The sequence below is a fragment of the Anolis sagrei genome, chromosome 6 (genome assembly GCF_037176765.1).
Source record: "Anolis sagrei isolate rAnoSag1 chromosome 6, rAnoSag1.mat, whole genome shotgun sequence".
NCBI classification, from domain to species: Eukaryota; Metazoa; Chordata; class Lepidosauria; order Squamata; family Dactyloidae; genus Anolis; species Anolis sagrei.
The window spans coordinates 50,665,290-50,690,022 of NC_090026.1; the positions used below are offsets into that span (position 1 = coordinate 50,665,290).

The 24,733-nt window shown below is 42.7% G+C and overlaps 1 protein-coding gene across 1 annotated transcript; it reads right to left on the reverse strand.

The window, feature by feature from the left end:
- Positions 1–1,832: 1,832 nt before the first annotated feature.
- Positions 1,833–22,913, reverse strand: RAMP2 (receptor activity modifying protein 2). Its single transcript, XM_060781280.2, has 4 exons — positions 22,417–22,913; positions 15,532–15,669; positions 6,711–6,813; positions 1,833–3,813 (listed from the first exon to the last, which is right to left on the reverse strand). The coding sequence occupies exons 1-4, from the start codon at positions 22,463–22,465 to the stop codon at positions 3,555–3,557; spliced, it is 549 nt and encodes a 182-aa protein (XP_060637263.2). The 5' UTR covers positions 22,466–22,913; the 3' UTR covers positions 1,833–3,554.
- Positions 22,914–24,733: the final 1,820 nt, after the last annotated feature.

Here is a 24,733-nt window from a genome sequence, read left to right on the forward strand (position 1 = left end):
CTGTGTAGTATCTTAATTACATATTATTTTGGCCTTCGTTACTACTTACCAAAGAACTTGGATTATTTTTTTTGGGGGGGGGGTTCATTATGACAAAATAACACTGCTTATAACACTGCTTCACCATAAAGAAAGAAACATACCAAATAAGTGAGGGATTCAATCATTAAAAATTAAATTACCAAGACAGCAAGATATTCAATAATAAAATATTCCTTCCCTTTAGATCAGTTTCTCAACCTGGTGGTCGGGACCCCTGAGGGGTCACGTAGGGGTTGTCAGAGGGGTCAAGAGGGGTCGACAAAGACTATCAAAAAACACAGTGTTTTCTGTTGGTCATGGGGTTTCAATGATAGAAATGAGTGTCCTCAGAATGGCTGTCATTAGTTATCAGAGGATCTTAGAATCATAGAGTTAGAAGCCCTAAACCAGTGTTTTTCAACCTGGGGGTCAGGACCCCTTGGGGGGTCACAAGGGAGTGCCAGAGGGGTCACCAAGGACTATCAGAAAACACAGTATTTTCTGTTGGTCATGGGGTTCTGTGTGGGAAGTTTGGCCCAATTCTATCATGGGTGGGGTTCAGAATGCTCTTTAATTGTAGGTGGACTATACATCCCAGCGATTACAACTTCCAAATGTCAAGGTCTATTTCCCCAAACCACCAGTGTCCACAATTGGGCATATTGAAAATTTGTGTAGAGTTTGATCCAGATCCATCATTGTTTGAGTCCACACTGCTCTCTGGATGTAGGTAAACTAGAACTCCAAAACTCAAGGTCAATGTCCACCAAACCCTTCCAGTACTTTCTCTTGGTCATGGGAGTTCTGTGTGCCAAGTTTGGTTCAATTCCTTCGTCGGTGGAGTTCAGTATGCTCTTTGATTTTAGGTGAACTATAAATCCCAGTAACTACAACTCCCAAATAACAAAATCAATCCTCTCCAACCCCACCAGTACTCAAATGTGGGTATATCGAATATTTGTGCCAAATTTGGTGCAGCGAATGAAAATACATCCTGCATATTGAATATTTACATTACAATTCATAACGGTAGCAAAATTACAGTTATGAAGTAGCAACGAAAATGTTATGGTTGCGGGTCACCACAACATGAGGAACTGTATTAAGGGGTCACGGCATTGGGAAGGTTGAGAAACACTGTTTTAGATCATCAGAACTGGCAAAATACAATGCAAAAAGACATTCATCGGTAATGTCACTGTTATATTGAACAGGATACAATAGAAAGGACAAAGGGAGCAGTACCAGAAACAAGAGGTTACAGGGAAGGTTGCTGTTGCATTCTTTTGTGCCTTCAAGTTGTTTCTGACTTATGTTGGCATGAAGGCGAACAACATAATTTATTCAAAGGTGGGTTTCCCTTGCATTCCTCTGAGGCTGAGAGTATGATTTTCCAAAGACCACAAAGTGGGTTTCTATGGTAAGCAGGGATTTGGACCTGGGTCACCAGAGTCACACCCCAATGTTCAAACCACTATATCATAGTGGCTCTCTACAAGGAAAATACTACTAATGAAAAGCACAATAGCTGTGGATAATACTTTGTAGATTCTCGTGGGACTGTAAACAATAAAAGACACACAAATCTGAATGAAACACGTCTGAAAACAACACTCAAATGCAACCAAGAAGAAGAAGAAGAAGAAGAAGAAGAAGAAGAAGAAGAAGAAGAAGAAGAGGAGGAGGAGGAGGAGGAGGAGGAGGAGGAGGAGGAGGGGGAAGGGGAAGGGGAAGGGGAAGGGGAAGGGGAAGGGGAAGGGGAAGGGGAAGGGGAAGGGGAAGGGGAAGGGGAAGGGGAAGGGGAAGGGGAAGGGGAAGGGGAAGGGGAAGGGGAAGGGGAAGGGGAAGGGGAAGGAGAAGGAGAAGGAGAAGGAGAAGGGTAAGAAGAACTTTAGTTTTCTACCCCGCCTCCATCTCCCCGAAGGGACTCGGGGCCCAAGCCCAAGGCAGAATACAATTAAAAACAAAGCAAGAACAATTAAGACAGCATAAAACAATGTAAAACAACAATAACAGCAGACTAATTTTGGAGTGGAGGAGGGAGGACCACTACATGAACTAGTTAAAGGATAAGTGGTTTAGTAAGGTGGATAACAATGTATAACGGCACAGGAAATATCATGGAAACAGAGTAAATTAACAGGATCAGTTAAGATAGTATAGGACATCAGACTGAATGACAATTCAATTCAACCAACTGTTGTTGAGATTGTCTCTATGGAATGCTTATGCAAAATCAGACTAAAGGTTGTATGGAAGTAACCATGGACACCGAATGCAGTTGTGGCACACTTTCAGAAATACTCCAGAAGTCTTCTTTGTTGCTTTTTCTGCATATTTCTGCATATTGTTCAGTTTAGACATTCCCACCTGTTTCAAGTCAATCCCTAATATTTCAGAGGACATGTGAACAATGAAACAAAAAGGACAATAGAAGGTGAAGTGTTCAAATCAGCAAGAGACAGTTGGAGATGGAGAGCAAAAGCGATTTTGCTTCCTTGGAGAATTTTCAAAATACTCAAATTTTCAAAACACAGAACAAGCATGCTTAGTAGGCTTGGGCAATCCATGGTTCTAAATGGTTCTAAAGTACTTACAAAACTAAAGTTCTGGTGGTGAAAATTTCAGAACTCTAACAAAACTCTCAAAATTTCATAATAAATGGCAGTTTCTAATTGGTTCTGTCATTAAAATCACCAATAATGAAATCATAATTAAATTTTGAAAGTTTTGTTAGAGTTCTGAAATTTTCACCACCAGAACTTTAGTTTTGTAAGTACTTTAGAACCATAGATTGCCCAAGCCTAATGCTTAGTTAACAGAACAACAAAAGAGAAACGCTGAATAAGGAAATAACAGATCAAGAAATAAATGCGGCCATAAATAAACTGGATACTACTAAAGCTCCGGGCCCGGATGGCTTCACAGCAATTTACTACAAAGTATTCAAGGATGAATTAAGACCCTATTTGAAAAAAATAATGAATGAAGCTCATTCATTACAATTAGTAGGTAACCTCAATATGGGAATGTGGCTATAAAAGAGAGACTCGGGCCTGCAGAGAAAAATAAATCCTTGTCAGAAGAAGAAGAATACACAAACTTTGGGCAAATCATATGAATACACTTTAACAATAGTGACTTCTCTGCACAGACTTCTAGACATGAAGTCTGTAAAGAGCTAGGGGGTTTCACCAAGAATATAGAGCAGATCCCATAGTTACTTCAGAATTAGCTATGGTAGTTAAAATAGCAACAAAATGGCTTAATTTTTTGTATGCGTATGCCCGCACCTGCTTCTTTAGCAGAGGTTCAGCTTTGTTCCTTCTCTGCCACAACATGTAGTGCACACTAATGAGTTTAGCATGCACGATCTCGAACGTAATGCTCCTATGCAGTGGCTCATACCAGGTTGTGCTCCTGACACATGAGGGGAGGCCAGTCCCATGGCGGCCAAGAGATGAGGATTGTAACAGTGTCACAAGGTACTAAGGCACAAGGGCGCTCCAAAATTGCTATGTGAAGGTCAGGACTCATGCCTGTGTTTCACCATCCTTGCTCTTCAGCACCACAAGAGTGATCAAGAAAGGAATGAGGCAGATAGGAGTTATGATGAGGGGCAACAAAATATTTTCGGAGGGGTCCAGGAGTGGTGGGTGCAGCTCCGAAGTGCAGTTGCGGAAGTAGAGACGGTGGCTGGCCACAATGTACTCCTCGGCCAAGGTATTGGGGAAGCCGTAGTTCAACTTATCAGCAAGAGTTTCCAAGCAGTGTCGTAAAATGCTGTATGGTCTGTGGAATCAAGAGAGAGAGGAAGAAACAGAGGAAAATTGCCAGGGGAAGAAGCATTAACTGGAAACGAATCACACAGAGAAAGTTAATTCTTTGGCTTTAGGGAAAAGAAACCTGGCCCTGGAAAATTCAGTAGAACCTTCTACCTCGTGGGAACATATTTTCTCATTGCCTTAGCACAGTGGTTCTCAACCTGGGGGTCGGGACCCCAAGGGGGGTCACAAGGGAGTGTCAGAGGGGTCACCAAAGACCATCGGAAAGCACAGGTCATGGGGGTTCGGTGTGGGAAGTCTGGCCAAATTCTATCGTTGGTGAGGTTCAGAATATTCTTTGATTGTAGGGGAACTATACATCCCAGCAACTACAACTTCCAAATGTCAAGGTCTATTTTCCCCAAACTCTACTAGTGTTCACATTTGAGCATATTGAGTATTGGTGCCAATTTGGTCCAGATCCATCATTGTTTGAGTCCACAGTGCTCTCTGGATGTAGGTGAACTACAACTCCAAAACTCAAGGTCAGTGCCCACCAAACCCTTCCAGTATTTTTCTCTTGTTCATGGAAGTTATGTGTGCCAAGTTTGGTTCAATTCCATCATTGGTGGAGTCCAGAATGCTCTTTGATTGCAGGTGAACTATAAATCCCAGCAACTACAACTCCCAAATGACAAAATCAATCCCCCCCCCCCCCCCAAGTATGCAAATTTGGGCATATCAGGTATGTGTGCCAAATTTGGTCCAGTGAATGAAAATATATCCTGCATATGAGATATTCATATGACGATACATAACAGTTGCAAAATTACAGTTATGAAGTAGCAATGGAAATAATTTTATGGTTGGGGGTCACCACAACAAGAGGAACTGTATTAAGTGGTCGCGGCATTAGGAAGGTTGAGAACCACTGCCTTAGCATCCTTTTCCTAAACCAGTCCTATTAGCCAAAATAAATGTTTTATGTTCTTCCAGTTATAAATAACACTTTCTGATGCAAATCTTTAAAAGTGTTCAGATTAACAGGGGGCAAAGCAGGGATAACAGCTGTCCGGTCCTCCAGATATTGTTGAACAACAACTCTCTGCCTTCTTTTAAGGCTCCTTCTACTCTGCCATATAATCCAGATTATGAAATCAGATAATCCATATTATCTGCTTTGAACTGGGGCCCTTTCTACACTGCCTTATAAAATCTAGATTATCTGCTCTGAACTGGATTATATAGCAGTGTAGACTCACGGGATTATCTGAGTCTACACTGCCATACTTAGGTGATCCCTTGTTGTCCGAGTAGGATTATCTTCCAAGATCGGTGTACTGGCAGTGGGTCCATAGGTGACTGTGGAGCCCTATTCTTGATCTGCATGTTCTCCCACAGTCAGGGTATTGGTTTCCAGGTGGAAGGCGGTCCCAGTCGGGGTTGGCTTGACGCACCTTCCTCTTGGCACATTTCTCTCTTTCGCCCTCCATTCGTGCCTCTTCAAATTCTACAGCACTGCTGGTCACAGCTGACCTCCAGCTGCAGCGCTCAAGGGCCAGGGCTTCCCAGTTCTCAGTGTTTATGCCAGAGTTTTTAAGGTTGGCTTTGAGCCCATCTTTACATTTCTTTTCCTGTCCACCAACATCCTGTTTTCCGTTCTTGAGTTTGGAGTAGAGCAACTGCTTTGGGAGACAGTGGTCGGGCGTCTGGACAACGTGACCAGTCCAGCAGAATTTATGGTGGAGGACCATCGCTTCAATGCTGGTGGTCTTTGCTTCTTCCAGCATGCTGACATTTGTTCATTTGTCTTCCCAAGAGATTTGCAGGATTTTTCGGAGGCAACGCTGATGGAATCGTTCTAGGAGTTGAATGTGAAGTCTGTAGATAGTCCATGTCTCACAGGCATATAGCAGAGTTGGGAGGACAATCGCTTTATAAACAAGCACTTTGGTATTCCTACAGATGTCCCAGACCTCAAACACTCTCTGCTTCATTTGGAAAAATGCTGCACTCGCAGAGCTCAGGCAATGTTGTATTTCAGTGTCAATGTTGACTTTTGTGGAGAGGTGGCTACCAAGGTAGTGGAAATGGTCAACATTTACTAATGTTACACCATTAAGCTGTATTTCTGGCATTGGAGAGGGATTGGCTGGTGACTGCTGGAAGAGCACTTTGGTTTTCTCGATGTTCAATGACAGGTCGAGCTTCTCGTATGCTTCTGCGAAGGTGGCTTGTAGGTCTTCTTCTGAATGCGCACAGATGACATTGTCATCAGCATATTGGAGTTCTATAACATGTTCTAAGACAGTGCTATATAATCAAGTTGAAAGCAGATAATCTGGGTTTTATATGGCATTGGAGAAGTGGTCTTAGATGTAATTCCTTGGTAATTTCATTCTTGAAGAAAGCTATGAGTCATTTTAGCAGTTTTCTCTCTACCATGGGGGTCTTTAAAAACTACCCTATTTACTCAAATGTAATGCTCACTTTTTTTTAGCTAAATTACTTTGTCAAAAATAGGGTGTGCATTAGATTTATGTAATACAGTAATCTTAGAGCTGAGCAAAAGCAATAGGGGAAGCTGCTTCAGCAGCTCTTGTTTGAGGGATGCCATCCCTAATTTAATTGCCATGAATCAATGCTATGCAATCCTGGGATTTGTAGTTTGGTGAGGCATCGACATTCTTTTGGCAGAGAAGGTTTAAGACCTTGTAAAACCACATACACACACATCACCACCACCATTCTATCAAAGTGATAGAAGAAGTGAGCCTTTATTTTGTTTTGAATATCAAAATTAAGATCTCAAGTGTCCAAGTCAGAGAATGGAATTTTTAAAACATGGATATATCTCTAATTTGCTCAATAGCCATTAAGCATTTGCTTAATGCAATACCCAGAACAAAACGTAGTTCTCTGTACCTGCCAATGGCCCTCCACTCACACCAGTGCTCTTTGCTGATATTACTCATGTGGCGGTAAAATTTCGCCCAGCAACCTTCTGCAAAGTAATCATAGATAGCATCTAGAAAAGAAAGAAAATAAAACATAATGAGCAGTGCCCCTCATTTTTCCACAATGCAAAAAGTAACAGCTAAGCATTTCCCAAGTGTGCTTTGTCGATCACAATAATATGGATGGACCTCTCTGACTTCTTATTGATCTCTACGTGGGGTTGCCTTTGAAGACGGCTCGGAAGCTCCAATTAGTCCAACGGTCGGCAGCCATGATACTAACCGGAGCGGGGCGCAGGGAGCATACAACTCCTCTGCTGTACCAGCTCCACTGGCTGCCGATTTGCTACCGGGCCCAATTCAAAGTGCTGGCGCTGGCCTTTAAAGCCCTAAACGGTTCTGGCCCAACTTATCTATCCGAACGTATCTCGGCCTATCAGCCCACCAGGACCCTAAGATCTTCTGGGGAGGCCCTGCTCTCTATCCCGCCTGCTTCACAGGTGCGGCTGGCGGGAACGAGAGACAGGGCCTTTTCTGTGGTGGCCCCTCGGCTTTGGAATGCCCTCCCCATAGAGGTGAGATCAGCCCCTTCGCTGATGGTATTTCGAAAAAGGTTGAAGACATGGATGTTTAAACAAGCATTCGATTAATCCGGTGCAACGAAACTGATGAACAAGGATTGGTTAATCACAGACGACGAAATTGGATTGCGACTACAATTAAGAGATGCATTGGATTATTATTGGTGGCCCGATAATATTGTGTATTGTGTATGTGTTTTTATGCTTTTTAATGGAATATTGCTGCTTGTCGTTGTGTTGTAAACCGCGTTGAGTCGCCGATTTAGGCTGAGAAAAGGCGGTATATAAGCACAGTAATAAATAAATAAATAAATAAATAAATAAAATCTACCAGCCCAATTTAAGAAGCAACTTTTAACCTATGAACAATCTGAAGCAGGATGCCCGAAAGACTGCCTAGATCTACATGAACCTATTGTAGATTATGAATAATACCAGAAGCCTGCTACTTGCCATTGTTGTTGTTCATTCGTTCAGTCGTTTCTGACTCTTCGTGACCTCATGGACCAGCTCCCTGTCGGCCGTCAGCACCCCCAGCTCCTTCAAGGTCAAGCTAGTCACTTCAAGGATCCCATCCATCCATCCATCTTGCCCTTGGTCGGCCCTTCTTCCTTTTTCCTTCCTTTTCCCCCAGCATCATTGTCTTCTCTAAGCTTTCCTTTCTTCTCATGATGTGGCCAAAGTACTTCATCTTGGCCTCTACTATTCTTCCCTCCATAGAATCATAGAATCAAAGAGTTGGAAGAGACCTCATGGGCCATCCAGTCCAACCCCCTGCCAACAAGCAGGAATATTGCATTCAAATCACCCCTGACAGATGGCCATCCAGCCTCTGTTTAAAAGCTTCCAAAGAAGGAGCCTCCACAACACTCCGGGGCAGAGAGTTCCACTGCTGAACAGCTCTCACAGTCAGGAAGTTTTTCCTCCTGTTCAGATGGAATCTCCTCTCTTGTAGTTTGAAGCCATTGTTCCGCATCCTAGTCTCCAAGGAAGCAGAAAACAAGCTTGTTCCCTCCTCCCTGTGGCTTCCTCCCACATATTTATACATGGCTATCATATCTCCTCTCAGCCTTCTCTTCTTCAGGCTAAACATGCCCAGCTCCTTAAGCCGCTCCTCATAGGGCTTGTTCTCCAGACCCTTGATAATTTTAGTCGCCCTCCAATGAGCAATCAGACTTTATTTCTTGAAGTATGGACTGGTTGGATATTCTCGCTGTCCAAGACACTCTCAGAACTTTCCTCCAGCACCACAGTTTAAAAACATCTATCTTCCTTCGCTCAGCCTTCCCTATGGTCTAGCTCTCACATCCATAGGTTACTACGGGAAAAACCATTGCTTTAACTATGCAGATCTTCGTTGCCAGTGTGATGTCTCTACTCTTCACTATTTTGTCGAGACTGGACATTGCTCTCCTCCCAAGAAGTAAGCATCTCCTGATTTCCTGGCTGCAGTCTGGGTCTGCAGTAACCTTTGCACCTAGAAATACAAAGTCTGTCACGGCCTCCACGTTTTCTCCCTCTATTTCCCAGTTGTCAATCATTCTTGTTGCCATAATCTTTGTTTTTTTGATGTTTAACTGAAACAAAGCTTTTGCGCTTTCTTCTTTCACCTTGATTAGAAGGCTCCTTAGCTCGTCCTCGCTTTCGGCCATCAAAGTGGTGTCATTTGCATATCTGAGATTGTTAATGTTTCTTCCAGCAATTTAACCTCAGCCTTGCATTCATCCAGCCCCGCACATAGTATGATGTGTTCTGCATACAAGTTGAATAGATTGGATGAGAGTATACAACCCTGCCGTACGTCTTTCCCAATCTTGAACCAGTCTGTTGTTCCGTGGTCAGTTCTTACTGTTGCTACTTGGTCCTTATACAGATTCCTCAGGAGAGAGACAAGGTGATTTGGTATGCCCATCCCACTAAGAACTTGCCACAATTTATTATGATCCACACAGTCAAAGGCTTTAGAATAGTCAATAAAACAGAAATAGATGTTTTTTAGGCTTGGGCGATCAAGAAAAAAATTGGTTCTAAACTCGTTTTGTTTCTAGGGTGCGCTAGCGTTTCTAAATTCTGAGGACTGCCGGAATTTAAGATTTCAAAATTTCGAATTTTCTGAAATTTTGTAAATTACGAATCGATTCGTTAATGGTGGACGCGATTGCGCAATATGCTAAAAAAACCTCCAAATGGGACAGGGGGAACTTCTGAAGCTTCCCTCTCCCTCCAACAGTTGTTGACTGTTGGTGTGAAAACACAAAAAACAACTATATTATATTATATTATTATAATATTATTATATTATATTGTTGTATATTATATTATAATGTTGTTATATTATATTATTGTATATTATATTATATTATTATTATATTATATATTATTAGAATATTAAAAAACTCTAAAATTACAACAGCAAAACAGCAGAGAGGAAACAACCAGGCACATCTTAACACCTCTCAACAGGGGATTTTCCCAGGCTCAGCCACGCCTTCAAATGCTAATGAAGGTGATCAGTTGAAACATTCACACCTAGCTCCAGCAGGGAAGAGCTCCTTGCCCCACCCCAGCCATTCCACAGATATATAAACCCATTGTCCTAATTCCAACAGACCTCACTACTTCTGAGGATGCTTGCCATAGATGCAGGCGAAACGTCAGGAGAAATGCCTCTAGAACATGGCCCTATAACCTGAAAAAACCCACAAGAACTTATTATATTATATTATATTATATATTATATAGTATTATATTATATTATAATATATTATATTATTATTATATTATATTATTGTATATTATATTATATTATTATATTATATTACTTTATATTATAATATATTATATTATATTATACAATTATAATATAATATAATAATATAGTAATAAAATATATAATATAATAATATAATATATACAATACTATAATATAATAGTATTATAATAATATAATATATATTATATTATATTATATTATATTATTATTATATTATATATTATATTATAGTATTGTATATTAGAGTGAGGCAAGAAAAAGCATGAGGAAAGAGGAGGGAAGCAGCAGAGCAAAGGGACCGGAAGTGGGGTAAATGCGAGATTGTAAATCTTGCACCAGACATACGAAAATAATTACGAAATAATTACAAAATAATTACAAAAATTGGAAAAATTGTTTCGATTCTTAATTACTCCTCACACTATTCCTGCATGGTTCGATATTGGATCGTAAGCTAATTTAAATACGAATTAATAACGAATTACGAAATTAACGAACTGGATCGCCCAAGCCTAATGTTTTTCTGAAACTCCCTCTGCCTTTTCTAAACCCAGCTTGTACATCTTGTAACTCTCGCGCCATGTATTGCTGGAGTCTACTTGCCATATCACCTGGAAATTAGGACCCCTTCTACATTGCCATATAAAATCCAGATTATCTGTTTTGAACTGGATTATATGGCAGTGTAGACTCATATAATCCAGTTCAAAGAAGATAGTATGGGTTATCTGCTTTGATAATCTGGATTATAAGGCAGTGTAGAAGGGGCCGTCCAACACTGATGCCACTATGCAACACTCTCTCCCCTTATTTTGCTTTGCTATGGTGGTGCTCAAAATGTGCAATGTTGATACATGATCAATTCCAGTTTAGCCCCTGTCAGCAGAAAACACCTGCTGGCAAACAATTTGCCTTGCACCTATCGCACACATTTCACATATCTTTCACTAACAGAATATTAGCTAAAATCTCACTGCTAATATGATACAATGTAAGAAGGAAATCCAAGTGGGAGTTGGAAAAACTTAAAATCAGTACTTGTACTTCAGAGAGGTTCAAACTCCTGCAAGTTATGCAACAAGGTGCTCTTGCCAAGTTTCCAAGGTTTGGCACTCTAAAGATCACACAAATGCATTCACTCCCTGCTTCCTGCATGGAATTAGATTAAAGGCTATTGTTTCTTTTAATTTATACTCGAAAGTAGTTAGTCAGACAAAAACAACCACCATGCCAAAATACTGGTCTTGATGCATTCTGAGATGTATCCCTTCATCAACTTTATTCTTCTTCATTTTCTTAGGCAATCCCTCGTAGTTCAAGGATGATTGCCTTCCAGATTTGGTATCGTGGTGGTGGGTCTGTAGGTGGCTGCGAAGTCCTATTCTTGATCTGCACATTCTCCCCCAGTAAGGACATTGGTTTCCAGACAGAAGGCAGTCCCAGTCAGGGTTGGCTTGATGTGTCTCCCTCTTAGCACATTTCTCCCTTTCACCCTCCATTCGTGCCTCTTCGAATTCTGCAGCACTGCTTGTCACAGCTGACCTCCAGTTAGAGCGCTCAATTCTTGGCTTCCCAGTTCTCAGTGTCTATGCCACAGTTTTAGAGTTTGGCTTTAAGCCCATCTTTAAATCTCTTTTCCTGTCCACCAACATTTATTTTTCCATTCTTGAGTTCAGAGTAAAGTAACTGCTTTGGGAGACGGTGATCAGGCATTTGGATAACGTGTCCAGGACAGCAGAGTTGATGGCAGAGGACCATCGCTTCAATGCTGGTGGTCTTTGCTTCTTCCAGCATGCTGATATTTGTCCGTCTGTCTTCCCAAGAGATTTGCAGGATTTTTCACTCCTGGAATGGAATCATTCCAGGAGTTGCATATGATGTCTGTAGACAGTCCACGTTTCGCAGGTGTATAGTACATGATTTTTTTTCATTTACTTCTAAAGCTTTCCAACGGGCGAGTTGAGACTATTTCACCTTTAGTTTTGTTCTTTCTCTACACACAATTATTATTATTATTATTATTATTATTATTATTATTATTATTTGCCAGAACATAATTTATTTTATTTATTTCTGGTATTTCTATCCCGTTCCTTCTCAACCCCTGAAGGAGGACTCAGGGTGGCTTACATTTGACAGCAATTCGATGCCACTACATATAACAGAGCGATATAATAAGAATTAAAACAATAAGTGAAACTGGGTTGTTGTAGGTTTTTTTGGGCTATATGGCCATGGTCTAAAGGCATTCTCTCCTGCAGACATCTAATCACCTCCCAACAAAAGTTTGCTCTAGGCAATAGATACAGACCCATCAAGAAAATCCAACAAATGCTACGTTCAGCAAAGGACAAGAGGGATCCTCTCACATTTGCAGGAGTCTACTGTGTACCATGCAGCTGTGGACAACTCTACATAGGGACCACCAAACGCAGCACTGCCCAAACACGAATCAAGGAACATGAAAGGCACTGCAGACTACTTCAACCAGAGAAATCAGCCATAGCAGAACACCTGATGAACCAACCTGGACACAGCATTTTATTTGAGAACACAGAAATGCTGGAACACTCTCACAACCACCATGTCAGACTACACAGAGAAGCCATTGAAATCCACAAGCATGTGGACAATTTCAACAGAAAGGAGGAAACCATGAAAATGAACAAAATCTGGCTACCAGTATTTAAAAAAACTCTAAAATTACAACAGCACAACAACAGAGAGGAAACAAACAAGGACATCTCAACAAAAGTTTGCTCTAGGCACTGTCAGGCCATTATATGCTAATCAAGGTGATCAGTTGAAACATTCCCACCTAACTCCAGCAGACAAGAGACCTTTGTCACATCCTGGTCATCCACAGATATATAAACTAGGCTTGGGCGGTTTCGTTCGTTAATTTCGTAATTCGTTATTAATTCGTATTTAAATTAGCTTACGATCCAATAGTGAGCCATGCAGGACTACTGTGAGGAGTAATTAAAAATCGAAACAATTTTTCCAATTTATTTCGCATTGTTTCGTAATTGTTTCGTAATTGGTTCAAAATTGTTTCGAAATTGTTTCGTAATTGTTTCGTAATTATTTCCGTATGTCTGGTGCAAGTTTTATAGTTGTTGTTTGTTTTATCAGTGATAAAAAATAAATTATCACACCAACAGTCAACAACAGAGGGAGAGGGAAGCTTCAGAAGTTCCCCCTGTCCCATTTGGAGGGTTTTTTAGCATATTGCGCAATCGCGTCCGCCATTAACGAATCGATTCGTAATTTTACGAAATTTCGTATATTTCGAACTTTTTTAAAGGAAAATTTCGGAATTCTTTTAAAAACGAAGCGAGTTTAGAACCAAATTTTTCCGTGGTTACCCAAGCCTAATATAAACCCCTTTTTTCCTAGTTTCAACAGACCTCACTACCTCTGAGGATGCTTGCCATAGATGCAGGCAAAATGTCAGGAGATAATGCCTCTAGACCATGGCCATATAGCCCAAAAAACCTACAACAACCCAGTGATTCTGGCCATGAAAGCCTTCAACAATACAATAAGTGAAACATTCATTAAGACAGTAAAAAAAAGTATTAATAGCTGTATCATCATTCCAGTCAATTCCATATCCAATTCCATGTCCAAAGTGTCTGTTGTCCAAAAGCCTGGTCCCAGAACCACGACTTCAATTTCTTCCTAAATGACAATGGGAAGCGAGTTCCACAGGCGGGGGCTACAGCCGAGAAGGCCCTGTGTCTCGTCCCCGCCAGACATAAGGTGCTAAATGAGCAAAAGGTCTGATCCAAAATTGCAATTCCTATTTTTTCATAATGATAAGCATGTCATCTGTCAAAGGAAATATTCGATGTCCATGTTCACCGACATCAGAACCCCCAACTCAACAACTTCCAAGTTCTTGTGTCAGAAGAACATCAGAAGTGCCTTGCTGGAGAAGACCAAAGGGTCTGTTTAGAGTGAGACCATCAGTCTGTTCCCACTGTGACCAACGATATGCCTCTGGCAAGCACCAAAACAGGACAAGAGTGCATTATGTATACTCGCCAGGAACACCTACTAAGGGTCTCAGCACAGTAGAGAATGAATCCACTTTAAATCTGGTTTCTGCCTCCTGCAGAATTCTCGGGTTTGTAGTTTAGGGAGGAGCCTTTAACAGCCTCACTATAGTACAAACCTCAAAATTCTGGAGGAGGCAGAGACTGGATTTTAAGTGGATTGATTCTCTGGTGTGATGAATAACACTGCAGCCAGTCTTTAATGCATAGGCATCAAGAGTGGCAGCTGCTAGTATACTCTTCCACCATTTTTGTCTTGCCTTTTTATAGTCAGTAAGATTTGTGACCATAATCAGAGGCGGCCCTAGGTAATTTTCAACGGTAAGCAAACAGTATCCCCCCCCCCCCAACCAATCATTGATATATATTTTCTGTTCATCGTGGGAGTTCTTTGTGCCATATTTGGTTCAATTCCATCACTGCTGGAGTTCAGAATGCTCTTTGATTGTTAGGTGAACTATACATCCCCGTAACTACACTTGCCGCACTTGCTCCCTTGCCTGGCCCGCTTTGGGTCTGGAGGCGTGCCTGAAGACCCCGGCGTGTGCACCAAAAGTCACCTCTTCTCCTGACTTTCTCCTCAGCCATTGGGATCAAGAGAGAGAGAGAGAGGTGGAGATGCCCGCCTTTCCTGAAGGTAGGCGCAAAAACAAAGGAGGGAGCGGAGGTGGGAGATACCTCCAGCCGGAGGGGCTCTCTCTCTCTCTCTCTTGGTCCCAATGGCTGAAGAGAAAGTCAGGAGAAGAGGCAACCTTTGGTGCACATGCTGGGGTCTTCAGACACGCCTCCGGACCCGAAGCAGGCCAGGCGCGGTGGCTCCACCCCTTGGCCCACCCGCAGATTAGGGAGAGGAGAGGAGGCGGGTGGAGCGCTGGGGGATTGGGAAAGGGAGCCAGTCATGGGGAAGGGATCGAACGCGGAGAACAATTGAGCACCGGCTCTGCTCACACACCCAGTGGCCGGGTGGAGCAGGAACGAGAGGGGCTAGGTGAGGCTCAAGGGCCCGGCCCCTTTGGGAAAAGGATCGCCCAGCAGCGAGGCAATAAAGCCGAGGCTCCCCCCGGACTGCTAGGGCTGTTGTGAGCCGAAGGGGCGCTCCTCAAGTGGCGGCCAAGGGGCATTTATAGAGGCGCCACTGCGCCCCTGGCAAAAGAAAGTGTTCTGCGACCACTTATTTCGTGTAATGGACGAGCCGCCCCTGACCATAATCACAACTTACAGTCATGGTTTCCTCAGTTTAATAATGTACGGAGATGTAGTACTTCCATTTGGACACTCTCATGATTCATCTCCAGTGAATTGCCTAAATTTTTTTGAGAGGGGGGCGGAAAAACGTTTGCTTATCCAGCCTAAATAACTCGTAATAGAACTCACCAAGATCAATTGTTGTTGCGTTTCTATCTACGTTCCCTTGATAGCTTGAAGTTGTAACATTTGGTCCTCCTTCCAAAGACAAGCTGGCATTGCTGGGAGATGCCACTGTCCCAGAATAAGCATCAAGCCCCATAGTCACTGTAGATAACAGAAGGTAGAGGAATGAAGTTGAAGAAGGATTTTTTGCTAATAAAAGTGTACAATTTTGAACAAAAATGATTAGGCCTTTTGCAGGATCACAGAATCACATTGGACTCGAAACCAAAAAAGAAATTAGTCCTTAATAAAACCCCAAGATTTGGAATCTATGGGGTGGGCAACCAGGTAGGCATGGAACAAATACTCACAAGTCACAAATATATGACTTAATATTGAAGTAATGTATTATTTACTAGCCGTCCCCTGCCACGCGTTGCTGTGGCCCAGTCTGGTGATCTCAAAAATAAAGTAATGAGAAAGTGTTGGTTTCTAATATATGTGAGGGGTATCAGAAGGGTTGCCAAAGACTACCAGAAAACACAATATTTTCCGTTGGTCAAGGGGGTTCTGTGTGGGAGGTTTGGACCAATTCTATTGTTAGTGGGGTTCAGAATGCTCTTTGATTGTAGGTGAACTATAAATCCCAGTAACTACAATTCCCAAATGTCAAGGTCTGTTTTTCCCAAACTCCATCTGTGTTCATATTTGGGCATATAGAGTATATGGAGTATTCGTGGAAAGTTTGGTCCAGATCCATCATTGTTTGAGTCCACAGTGTTCTCTGGATGTAGATGAACTACAACTCCCAAGCTCAAGGTCAATGCCCACCAAACCCTTCCAATATTTTCTGTTGGTCATGAGAGTCCTGTGTGCCAAGTCTGGTTCAATTCCATCATTGGTGGAGTTCAGAATGCTCTTTGAGTTAAGGTGAACTATAAATCCCAGCAACGACAACTCCAAAATGACAATATCAATTCCCCCCCCCCCCCCAACCCTACCAATATTCTGTGTGGGAGGTTTGGACCAATTCTATTGTTGGTGGGTTTCAGAATGCTCTTTGATTGTAGGCTAACTATAAATCACAGCAACTAGAACTCCCAAATGACAAACTCAATTTTTTGAGTGATGGTCACTCCTTGCGTTAGTAAGTGTCTAGTGGCCAAATTTAGCGGCAATTCATCCAGTGGTTTTTGACTTATGTTAATCCCACAAACTAACATTACATTTTTATTTATATAGAAGAAGATGGGGACAGAAGGTTTTAAGATGGAAGTGTGCCATATTTGGTTCAATTCCATCATTGGTGGAGTTCAGAATGCTCTTTGAATGTAGGTGAACTATAAATCCTAGCAACTTAATGACAAAATCATAATTTTTTGAGTGATGGTAACTCCTTGTGTAGTGAGATGTTTTGTTGCCAAATTTGGTGTGATTTCGTTCATTGTCAAGGTCTATTTTTCCCCCAAGAGCACCTCAAGAGCGCCCCTGGGCAAAATCAACTATACTGCAAATGCTTACTTTGCGTAATGGGTTGAGCCGCCTTGGAATCATATTCTACATACTCTCTCTCTCTCTTTTTTTTTTGTAAACATATTTTTTTGTACTTTGTTTATTGTACTCATATGTTCTGTGTTTTACTGCAATGTTGTTTATTTTATTGTAACTTGTATCTTATTTTATTGTAATTTGTTGTTTGGGCTTGGCCTCATGTCAGCCGCCCCGAGTCCCCATTGGGGAGATGGTGGCAGGGTATAAATAAAGTTATTATTATTATTATTATTATTATTATTATTATTGTATTGTCGAAGGCTTTCATGGCCGGAATCACTGGGTTGTTGTAGGTTTTCCGGGCTATATGGCCATGTTCTAGAGGCATTTTCTCCTGATGTTTCGCCTGCATCTATGGCAAGCATCCTCAGAGGTAGTGAGGTCTGTTGGAAGTAGGAAAATGGGTTTATATATCTGTGGAAAGACCAGGGTGGGACAAAGGACTTTTGTTTCACACCTAGCTCCAGCAGACAAAAGTCCTTTGTCCCACCTTGGTCTTTCCACAGATATAAACCCATTTTCCTACTTCCAACAGACCTCACTACCTCTGAGGATGCTTGCCATAGATGCAGGCGAAACGTCTAGAACATGGCCATATAGCCCGGAAAACCTACAACAACCCATTATTATTATTATTAATTATTATTATTATTATTATTATTATTATTATTATTATTAAAAATCAAATTAATTATAGTTCCACTTCTTCCATTTCTTCTTCTCTTCTGTCTGACTGATGCCTAGTTGTTGTTGCTGTTTTTGTGTGGGGAGTGGGGTGGGTGGGTAATATTTTGTATGGTTTCAAATGTTTACCCACAACAACGTGCACATTTGCTTGATCCCAATGAAGATACTGTCTGCACATCTGGGAATTTTCCTTATGGGCCAATATGGTTTATTTTGTGTTAGCTAATCCATGCTTTGCAGCCTGTTAGGGAAGGAAGGGAGCCTCCTACACACATTTCCTCTGGAGGTTAAAGAACTGCTACACCCAGGGACCGGATGCTACAGGGCACATAGATGTAGACTTTGCTTTAGCTGGCTCAGCTAATATAGTCCACACATCCTCATTATTGTTGTTATGTTTCTTCAAGTCAACTCTGATTTGTGGTGACCCTATCATAGGGTTTTCTTGGCAAGATACATTCAGAGACCATGGCCATCATCAGAAATTCAGTGGGCCCTTGGTATCTGCTGGGCTTTGGGTCCAGGATCCTCCATGGATGCTCAAGCTAATGTTCTAGTAAAATGGTATCCCTTATATGAAATGGAATTTTAAAAAAAAATGTTTTCAAGCCATGAATGGCAGAAATCATGGATACAGAATCTGTGAATATGGAAGGCAGACAGCATAGCCTACATTCTCTGATGTTTGCTAGCAGTCTCCAATCCAAGTACTAGCCCTGTCACTGTGTAGTTTCCCATAGCAGTCAGGATCTGGTGCCTTCAGGGTATTTAGGCATAATGCACCTCAGACTATGTCTAATTTCCGTATCTTGGACTAGAAAGACATTTTTCTGACCCAGACTCTTCCCCTGAGAGTATAAACACGATCCCTAAGATCATCTGGAGAGGCCCTGCTCTCGATCCCACCAGAATCGCAGGCGTGATTGGTGGGGATGAGAGAGAGGGCCTTTTCGGTGGTGGCCCCTCGACTCTGGAACTCACTCCCTAAAGACATCAGATAGGCCCCAACTCTGGCAGTCTTCAGGAGGAGCTTGAAGACGTGGCTGTTCCAGTGTGCCTTCCCGGAATAATGATCCCATAGCACTTTGTCCTCCAAAGCACTTTACATTTATCCTCCAAAGCACTTTACATTTGTCCTCCAAAGCACTTTACATTTCTTTAGGTCTGATTATATGCCCTTCTACAAACACCGGTATCACCTTTCATAGAATCATAGAGTTGGAAGAGACCTCATGGGCCATCCAGTCCAACCCCCTGCCAAGAAGCAGGAATATTGCATTCAAATCACCCCTGACAGATGGCCATCCAGCCTCTGTTTAAAAGCTTCCAAAGAAGGAGCCTCCACCACACTCTGGGGTAGAGAGTTCCACTGCTGAACGGCTCTCACAGTCAGGAAGTTCTTCCTTATGTTCAGATGGAATCTCCTCTCTTGTAGTTCGTCCATGTCCCAGCATTATTTCCAATTTTAACTCTACATTTGGCCTTCCCACTGTTTTTAATTGTATGTTGTCTTATTGATAATATTGTGTATTTTATTGTCTATGCTTTTTAATTGCTTGTATTGTTGTTATTATTGCTCCTATTGTGTTTGGGCTCGGCCTCATGTAAGCCGCACCAAGTCCTTTGGGGAGATGGTAGCGGGGTACAAATAAAGTGTTGTTGTTATTATTATTATTATTATTATTATTATTATTATTATTATTGCTCTACTCCACAACATGTGGGTTTTGGATTACTTGCTTGAGACATCTATATAAATAAAAATGTAATGTTAGTTTGTGGGATTAACATAACTCAAAAACCACTGGACGAATTGACACCAGATTTGGACACAATATACCTATCAGTCCAATAAATGATCATCACTCATAAAAACACTGAAAAACACAGCAAAAAGGGCTTTAAAAGAAAAGAAAGCAAAAAGACGCTACAGCGCATGCGCAAAAATGACTCTCCTGGCAAACAAAACGCACAATAGCATATCCACACTCTCTTCTGGACTACAGCTCCCAGCATCCCCTAGACCAGGCCCTTTAGGAGAGGAGGATGGTCCAAATGTACTTCTTCCAAGCTGTAAGCTTTCTTCTCCTTGGATTTCTTTGACAGCATCCCAATCCCTGCATATTATCAATTTCCTATTCCTTGGCTGAAACTCCAAGCAATCCTCCAGATTGATCAGTGTTTCTCAACCTTCCTAATGCTGTGACCCTTAATACAGTTCTTCATGTTGTGGTGGCCCCCGACCATAAAATTATTTTTGTTGCTACTTCACAACTGTCATTTTGCTACTGTTATGAATCATCATAGAAATATCTCATATGCAGGATGTATTTGATATAAATATGTGATATGCCCAAATTTGAATACTGGTGGAGTTGGGGGGGGGGGGGGATAATTGATTTTGTCATTTGGGAGTTGTAGTTGCTGGGATTTATAGTACACCTACAATCAAAGAGCATTCCGAACTCCACCAATGAGGGAATTGAACCAAACTTGGTACACAGAACTCCCATGACCAACAGAAAACACTGGAAGGTTTTGGTGGGCATTGACCTTGAGTTTTGGAGTTGTAGTTCACCTACATCCAGAGAGAACTGTGGACTCAAACAATGATGGATCTGGACTAAACCTGGCACAGATACTCAATATGCTCACATGTGAACACTAGTGGAGTTTGGGAAAAAGAGGTCTTGACATTTGGGAACTGTAGTTGCTGGGATTAATAGTTCACCTACACTCAAAGTCCCCCTTGAACCCCACCAATGATAGAATTGGGCCAAACTTCCCACATAGAACCCCCATAACCAACAGAAAATACTGCAGGGATTTGGGAGGAATTGACAGTGATTTAGGGGAGATGTAGTTCACCTACCTCCGGAGAGCACTGTGTTCCTAAGACCATCAGAAATATGTGTTTTCTGATGGTCTTTGGTGATCCCTCTGACACCCTCTCATGACCCCCTCAGGGGTCCTGACCCCCAGGCTGAGAAACGCTGAGATAGATAGATTAGATAGAGATAGGTAGGTAGGTAGGTAGGTAGGTAGGTAGATAGATAGATAGATAGATAGATAGATCAGGAGGACTGCTGGGAGTTGCTATCCAAGAATAGGTAGAGAAGGAAGAAAGGGGAGAAAGAGGAAGGGAAAGAAAAGGTGGGGAGGAGGAAGGGAAGAAGAAGAGAAGGAAGGAAAGAAGGAAGGAAGGGAGGGAGGGAGGGAGGGAGGGAGGGAGGAAGGGAGGGAGGGAAGGAGAGAAAGAAAGAAGAGAAAGAGGGATGGAAGGTTGGCCACAGCAATGCGTGACGGGTACAGCTAGTTCTGAATATATTTGCTTTACAACCCCAGTGACAAATGCACCTGCCCTCTACTAGGTAATGCCATGTTTCAGATTGAGTGAAATGGGGGCAGGGGCAAAAGGGAAATGGCTCTGGTGGGAAACAGGAACTTTGGGACTCTTGCAGCTCTAGGGTTCTAAGACTTGTTCCCCACTCTCTGCCAAATTTACTTATTAAAAACCCATCTATATAAATAAAAATGTAATGTTCATTTGTGAGATTAACAGAACTCAAAAACCACTGGACGAATTGACACCAAATTTGGACACATGACACCTAACAACCCAATGTATGTCCTTCACTCAAAAAATTGATTTTGTCATTTGGGAGTTGTAGTTGCTGGGATTTATAGTTCACCTACAGTCAAAGAGCATTCTGAACCCCACCAACAATGGAACTGAACCAAACTTGACACACAGTTCTCTCATGACCAACAGAAAATACTGGAAGGGTTTGGTGGGCAGTGTCCTTTGGTTTTGGACTTGTAGTTCAACTACATCCAGAGAGCACTGTGGACTCAAACAAGGATGGACCTGGATCAAACTCTACGCACATACTCAATATGCCCAAATGTGAACACTGGTGGAGTTTGGGGAAAATAGAATCTTGACATTTGGGAGTTGTAGTTGCTGGGATTTGTAGTTCACCTACAATCACAGAGCATTCTGAACCCCACCAACGACAGAATTGGGCCAAACCTCCCACACAGAACCCCCATGACCACCAAAGTGGACCACAGCAATGCATGGCAGGGGACGGCTAGTCAGAAATAAGAGATTGCCACAAGAGTGCTCTTTTCATCCATTGCACTGAACCTGAAAAATAAAGCATTTCATAATACAAAATAAAGCATTCCTATCCTAGGTTTAGGAAATCATCCCCAAAATTGGTGTCGGAATGGACTGTAGAGGAAAATTCACTTGATGTTGGCAAAGAAGTCACCCTCGAGATGGAAAAATACCAGACAAACCAGATTAGGGGAAGGGTCGAGAATGTAATAGTTAGCGAAGAACACAGAAGGAACAAACGTTGCAGCTAGTGTGAAGTGTGAAAGTGAGGGATGTGATACAGAACTGAGCAAAAGAAGTGTGTGATTCACATGCACAGATTGTTAAGATGGTGCCCGCGAGATGACAAGAACAGATAATAATAAATGGGGTCAATGAAAGAGTTGAGCGCCAGGCTCACAAATTGAGCTGACCTGTAGAGTTGCCACCCCCTTGCCTACTGCAGACAATCGGTAAGGATAAGCTCCAATCTCCCCCATTAGAGAAGCAAAGCTACTCACAGCTGTCTATGCTGTGAGTCTATGCTGTCTATGCCCCAAAGTACGTACCTGTAAAGACCAGTAGAAGCAGTTGCAAAGGCAGGCACTGGCCTTCCATCTTTGCTCACCCTGCCACTCTGCTCTACAGCTGCCTGCTCCCTCCTGTGTTCAGCTTGAGATTTGGATTGGAATAACAGGAAGCGCCTCCTTTCCTCTGACAGAGCTGGTAGCGAGAGTGCAGCAGACATGTGAAAAATGAGATTCGGGAGCAAGCCCTGCTCCCAGCGAGGCTCAAGTCTCCTCCCTGGCTCCCCACACCCTTCCAGAGTCACCAGGACCTCTGTAACCCTGGGGCGGCCACCTCAGGTCACCCTGCCAGGCAGCCAGAGCCCTCTGTTCTTCACGGCACATCCACTTTACAAGGCCCAGGGTGCCTTTTGCTTGGGTAATGTCCTCTTCAGTTCTGTCTGCCCGGTTGTGAAATCCAAGACTGAGTGAAAGAGAGGGGGGAAAGGGAGAGAGAACTCCAAAGAAGCAGTCTGGGCAAAAGGAAGAGAGGCAAACGCCAAGCCTGTAGAAGCAGACATTGCAGGCACATACACTCCGCCTGCTACCACATCTTTTGACAAATCAGACATGGGACAGACAGCCCTGGGGCACCACTGACATCTGCGTAGCTCATCTGACTAGTGCCTGAATAAGAGTTAAAAGAGAAAGTGCCCACATGCTAGGCAAAAAGTGCTTCGAAGTTGAATGACGATCTGGAGAGAAGATGCATACTCGTTGCTAGGCCTTGATAGAGTAGATCTTACAACCTCATCAGACTACTTTGTGGGGTTGCCTTTGAAAACTGTCTGGAAGCTTCAAATGGTTCAGCAGGCAGCAGCCAGGCTACCAACAAGAGCATCGCTCAAGGAGCATACAACTCCGCTGTTGCGCCAACTCCACTGGCTCCCAATTTGCTGCAATCATAGGGCAAGCCACCTGTCAATTATAGTTAGGTTCCCTGGTCCCGCCCCCTTTTTGGGTTTTGGAGGGAATAGGAGCCAGTTTGGGTTCAGTCCACACAGAGAAGCTTTTCATGCAGGACATAATACCAAGAGCTCCTGTCTTCTACAGCTTGGCCGGGGAGAAAGGTCCCATAGCTTGGCCGAGGATTATACAGTCTTACAGCTCCATCACTGAGGGACTTTAGTCAGCCATCACCGAAGCCTGAATTCCTTCTTTTTTTCCCCTGGAAGTCTACAAAGCTCTGCTTGGTAAGGGTCACTCGCGGAAGCCAGAAGCAGTTGGTACCGGGTGTAGGGGCTCCACGCCATCAGAGGCAAAGACTGCCCAGATTAGAAGTTAAGGATTTCCCTATTAGCTAAAGTACAGTTTATGAAGATAGTGCCTGTTCCCAGTGGACAAGATTGAGAGAGAGCCAATAGACTGTTAAGAAAGCCTTAAAGTACCTGTTTGTTTTCATTAATAAAGAACTAGGTTGAACCTTTAAGCAATCTAAAGACTCTGTTTAAGGAAATCCAAAGGCCTTTAATCTGAGGCAGCCCTGGCGTCCCGTTGGGCACACAGAATTTATGTCCTGTCTACAGTCTTATGCACAGGCCCAGCGTGCGACAGAACAAACCTGTTTTAAACAATGTATTTATGTGTGTTTGGCATCTAATTGTTGCCAGTCTGTATGCCGCCCTGAATCGCCTTTGGGCTGAAAAGGGCAGGATAAAAGTGTAGTAAATTAATTAATTAATTAATTAATCAGGTGGGCCAAATTCAGCAGCTTATGCCAGTCCCAACTCACGATATCAAACTACTTCCAGCGGGGCTCCATAGTAATAGTGAAAAGGAAGCATTATATGCCACTGCCGCAACAACACAGGTGGCTTCCTATGTTGCATTGATAACAATAGGGTGAAGCCGGATGGCGGACATTTCCCCCCATGGGATGGGGTAAGGAGGAAGCTAGGCAATGCAAGACATGGAGTTCCCCATGCTCCCCAATAGACCCTGATGGATTCACCACAATCCATGGTGAATTCAGCAGCAAACGTGATAAGGTCCTTATTTGTAGTCCTCTAGATCTATTTCCCAGAGCCCCGTCAGCTAATGACAGTCCCCCATCCCTCCTTGCTTCATAAACATTAATAACTAGCTTGGGGACCCGGCGTTGCCCGGGTTATTAGAGAAAGTGGGTAATGGTGGTTCTTTATGCCAAGTTTGGTCTTTATTGGTCTTTCGATAACGGCTGCATTATTTTCAGGAAGTGAGTGAAGGTACTTGAAGTCCCATCATCCATGGGCCATCCTCCTACAAACAGCAGCAGGATATAGAGTGGGTCATGGGGGCTCTGTGTGCCAAGTTTGGTCTTGATCGGTCATTAGAAGAGAGT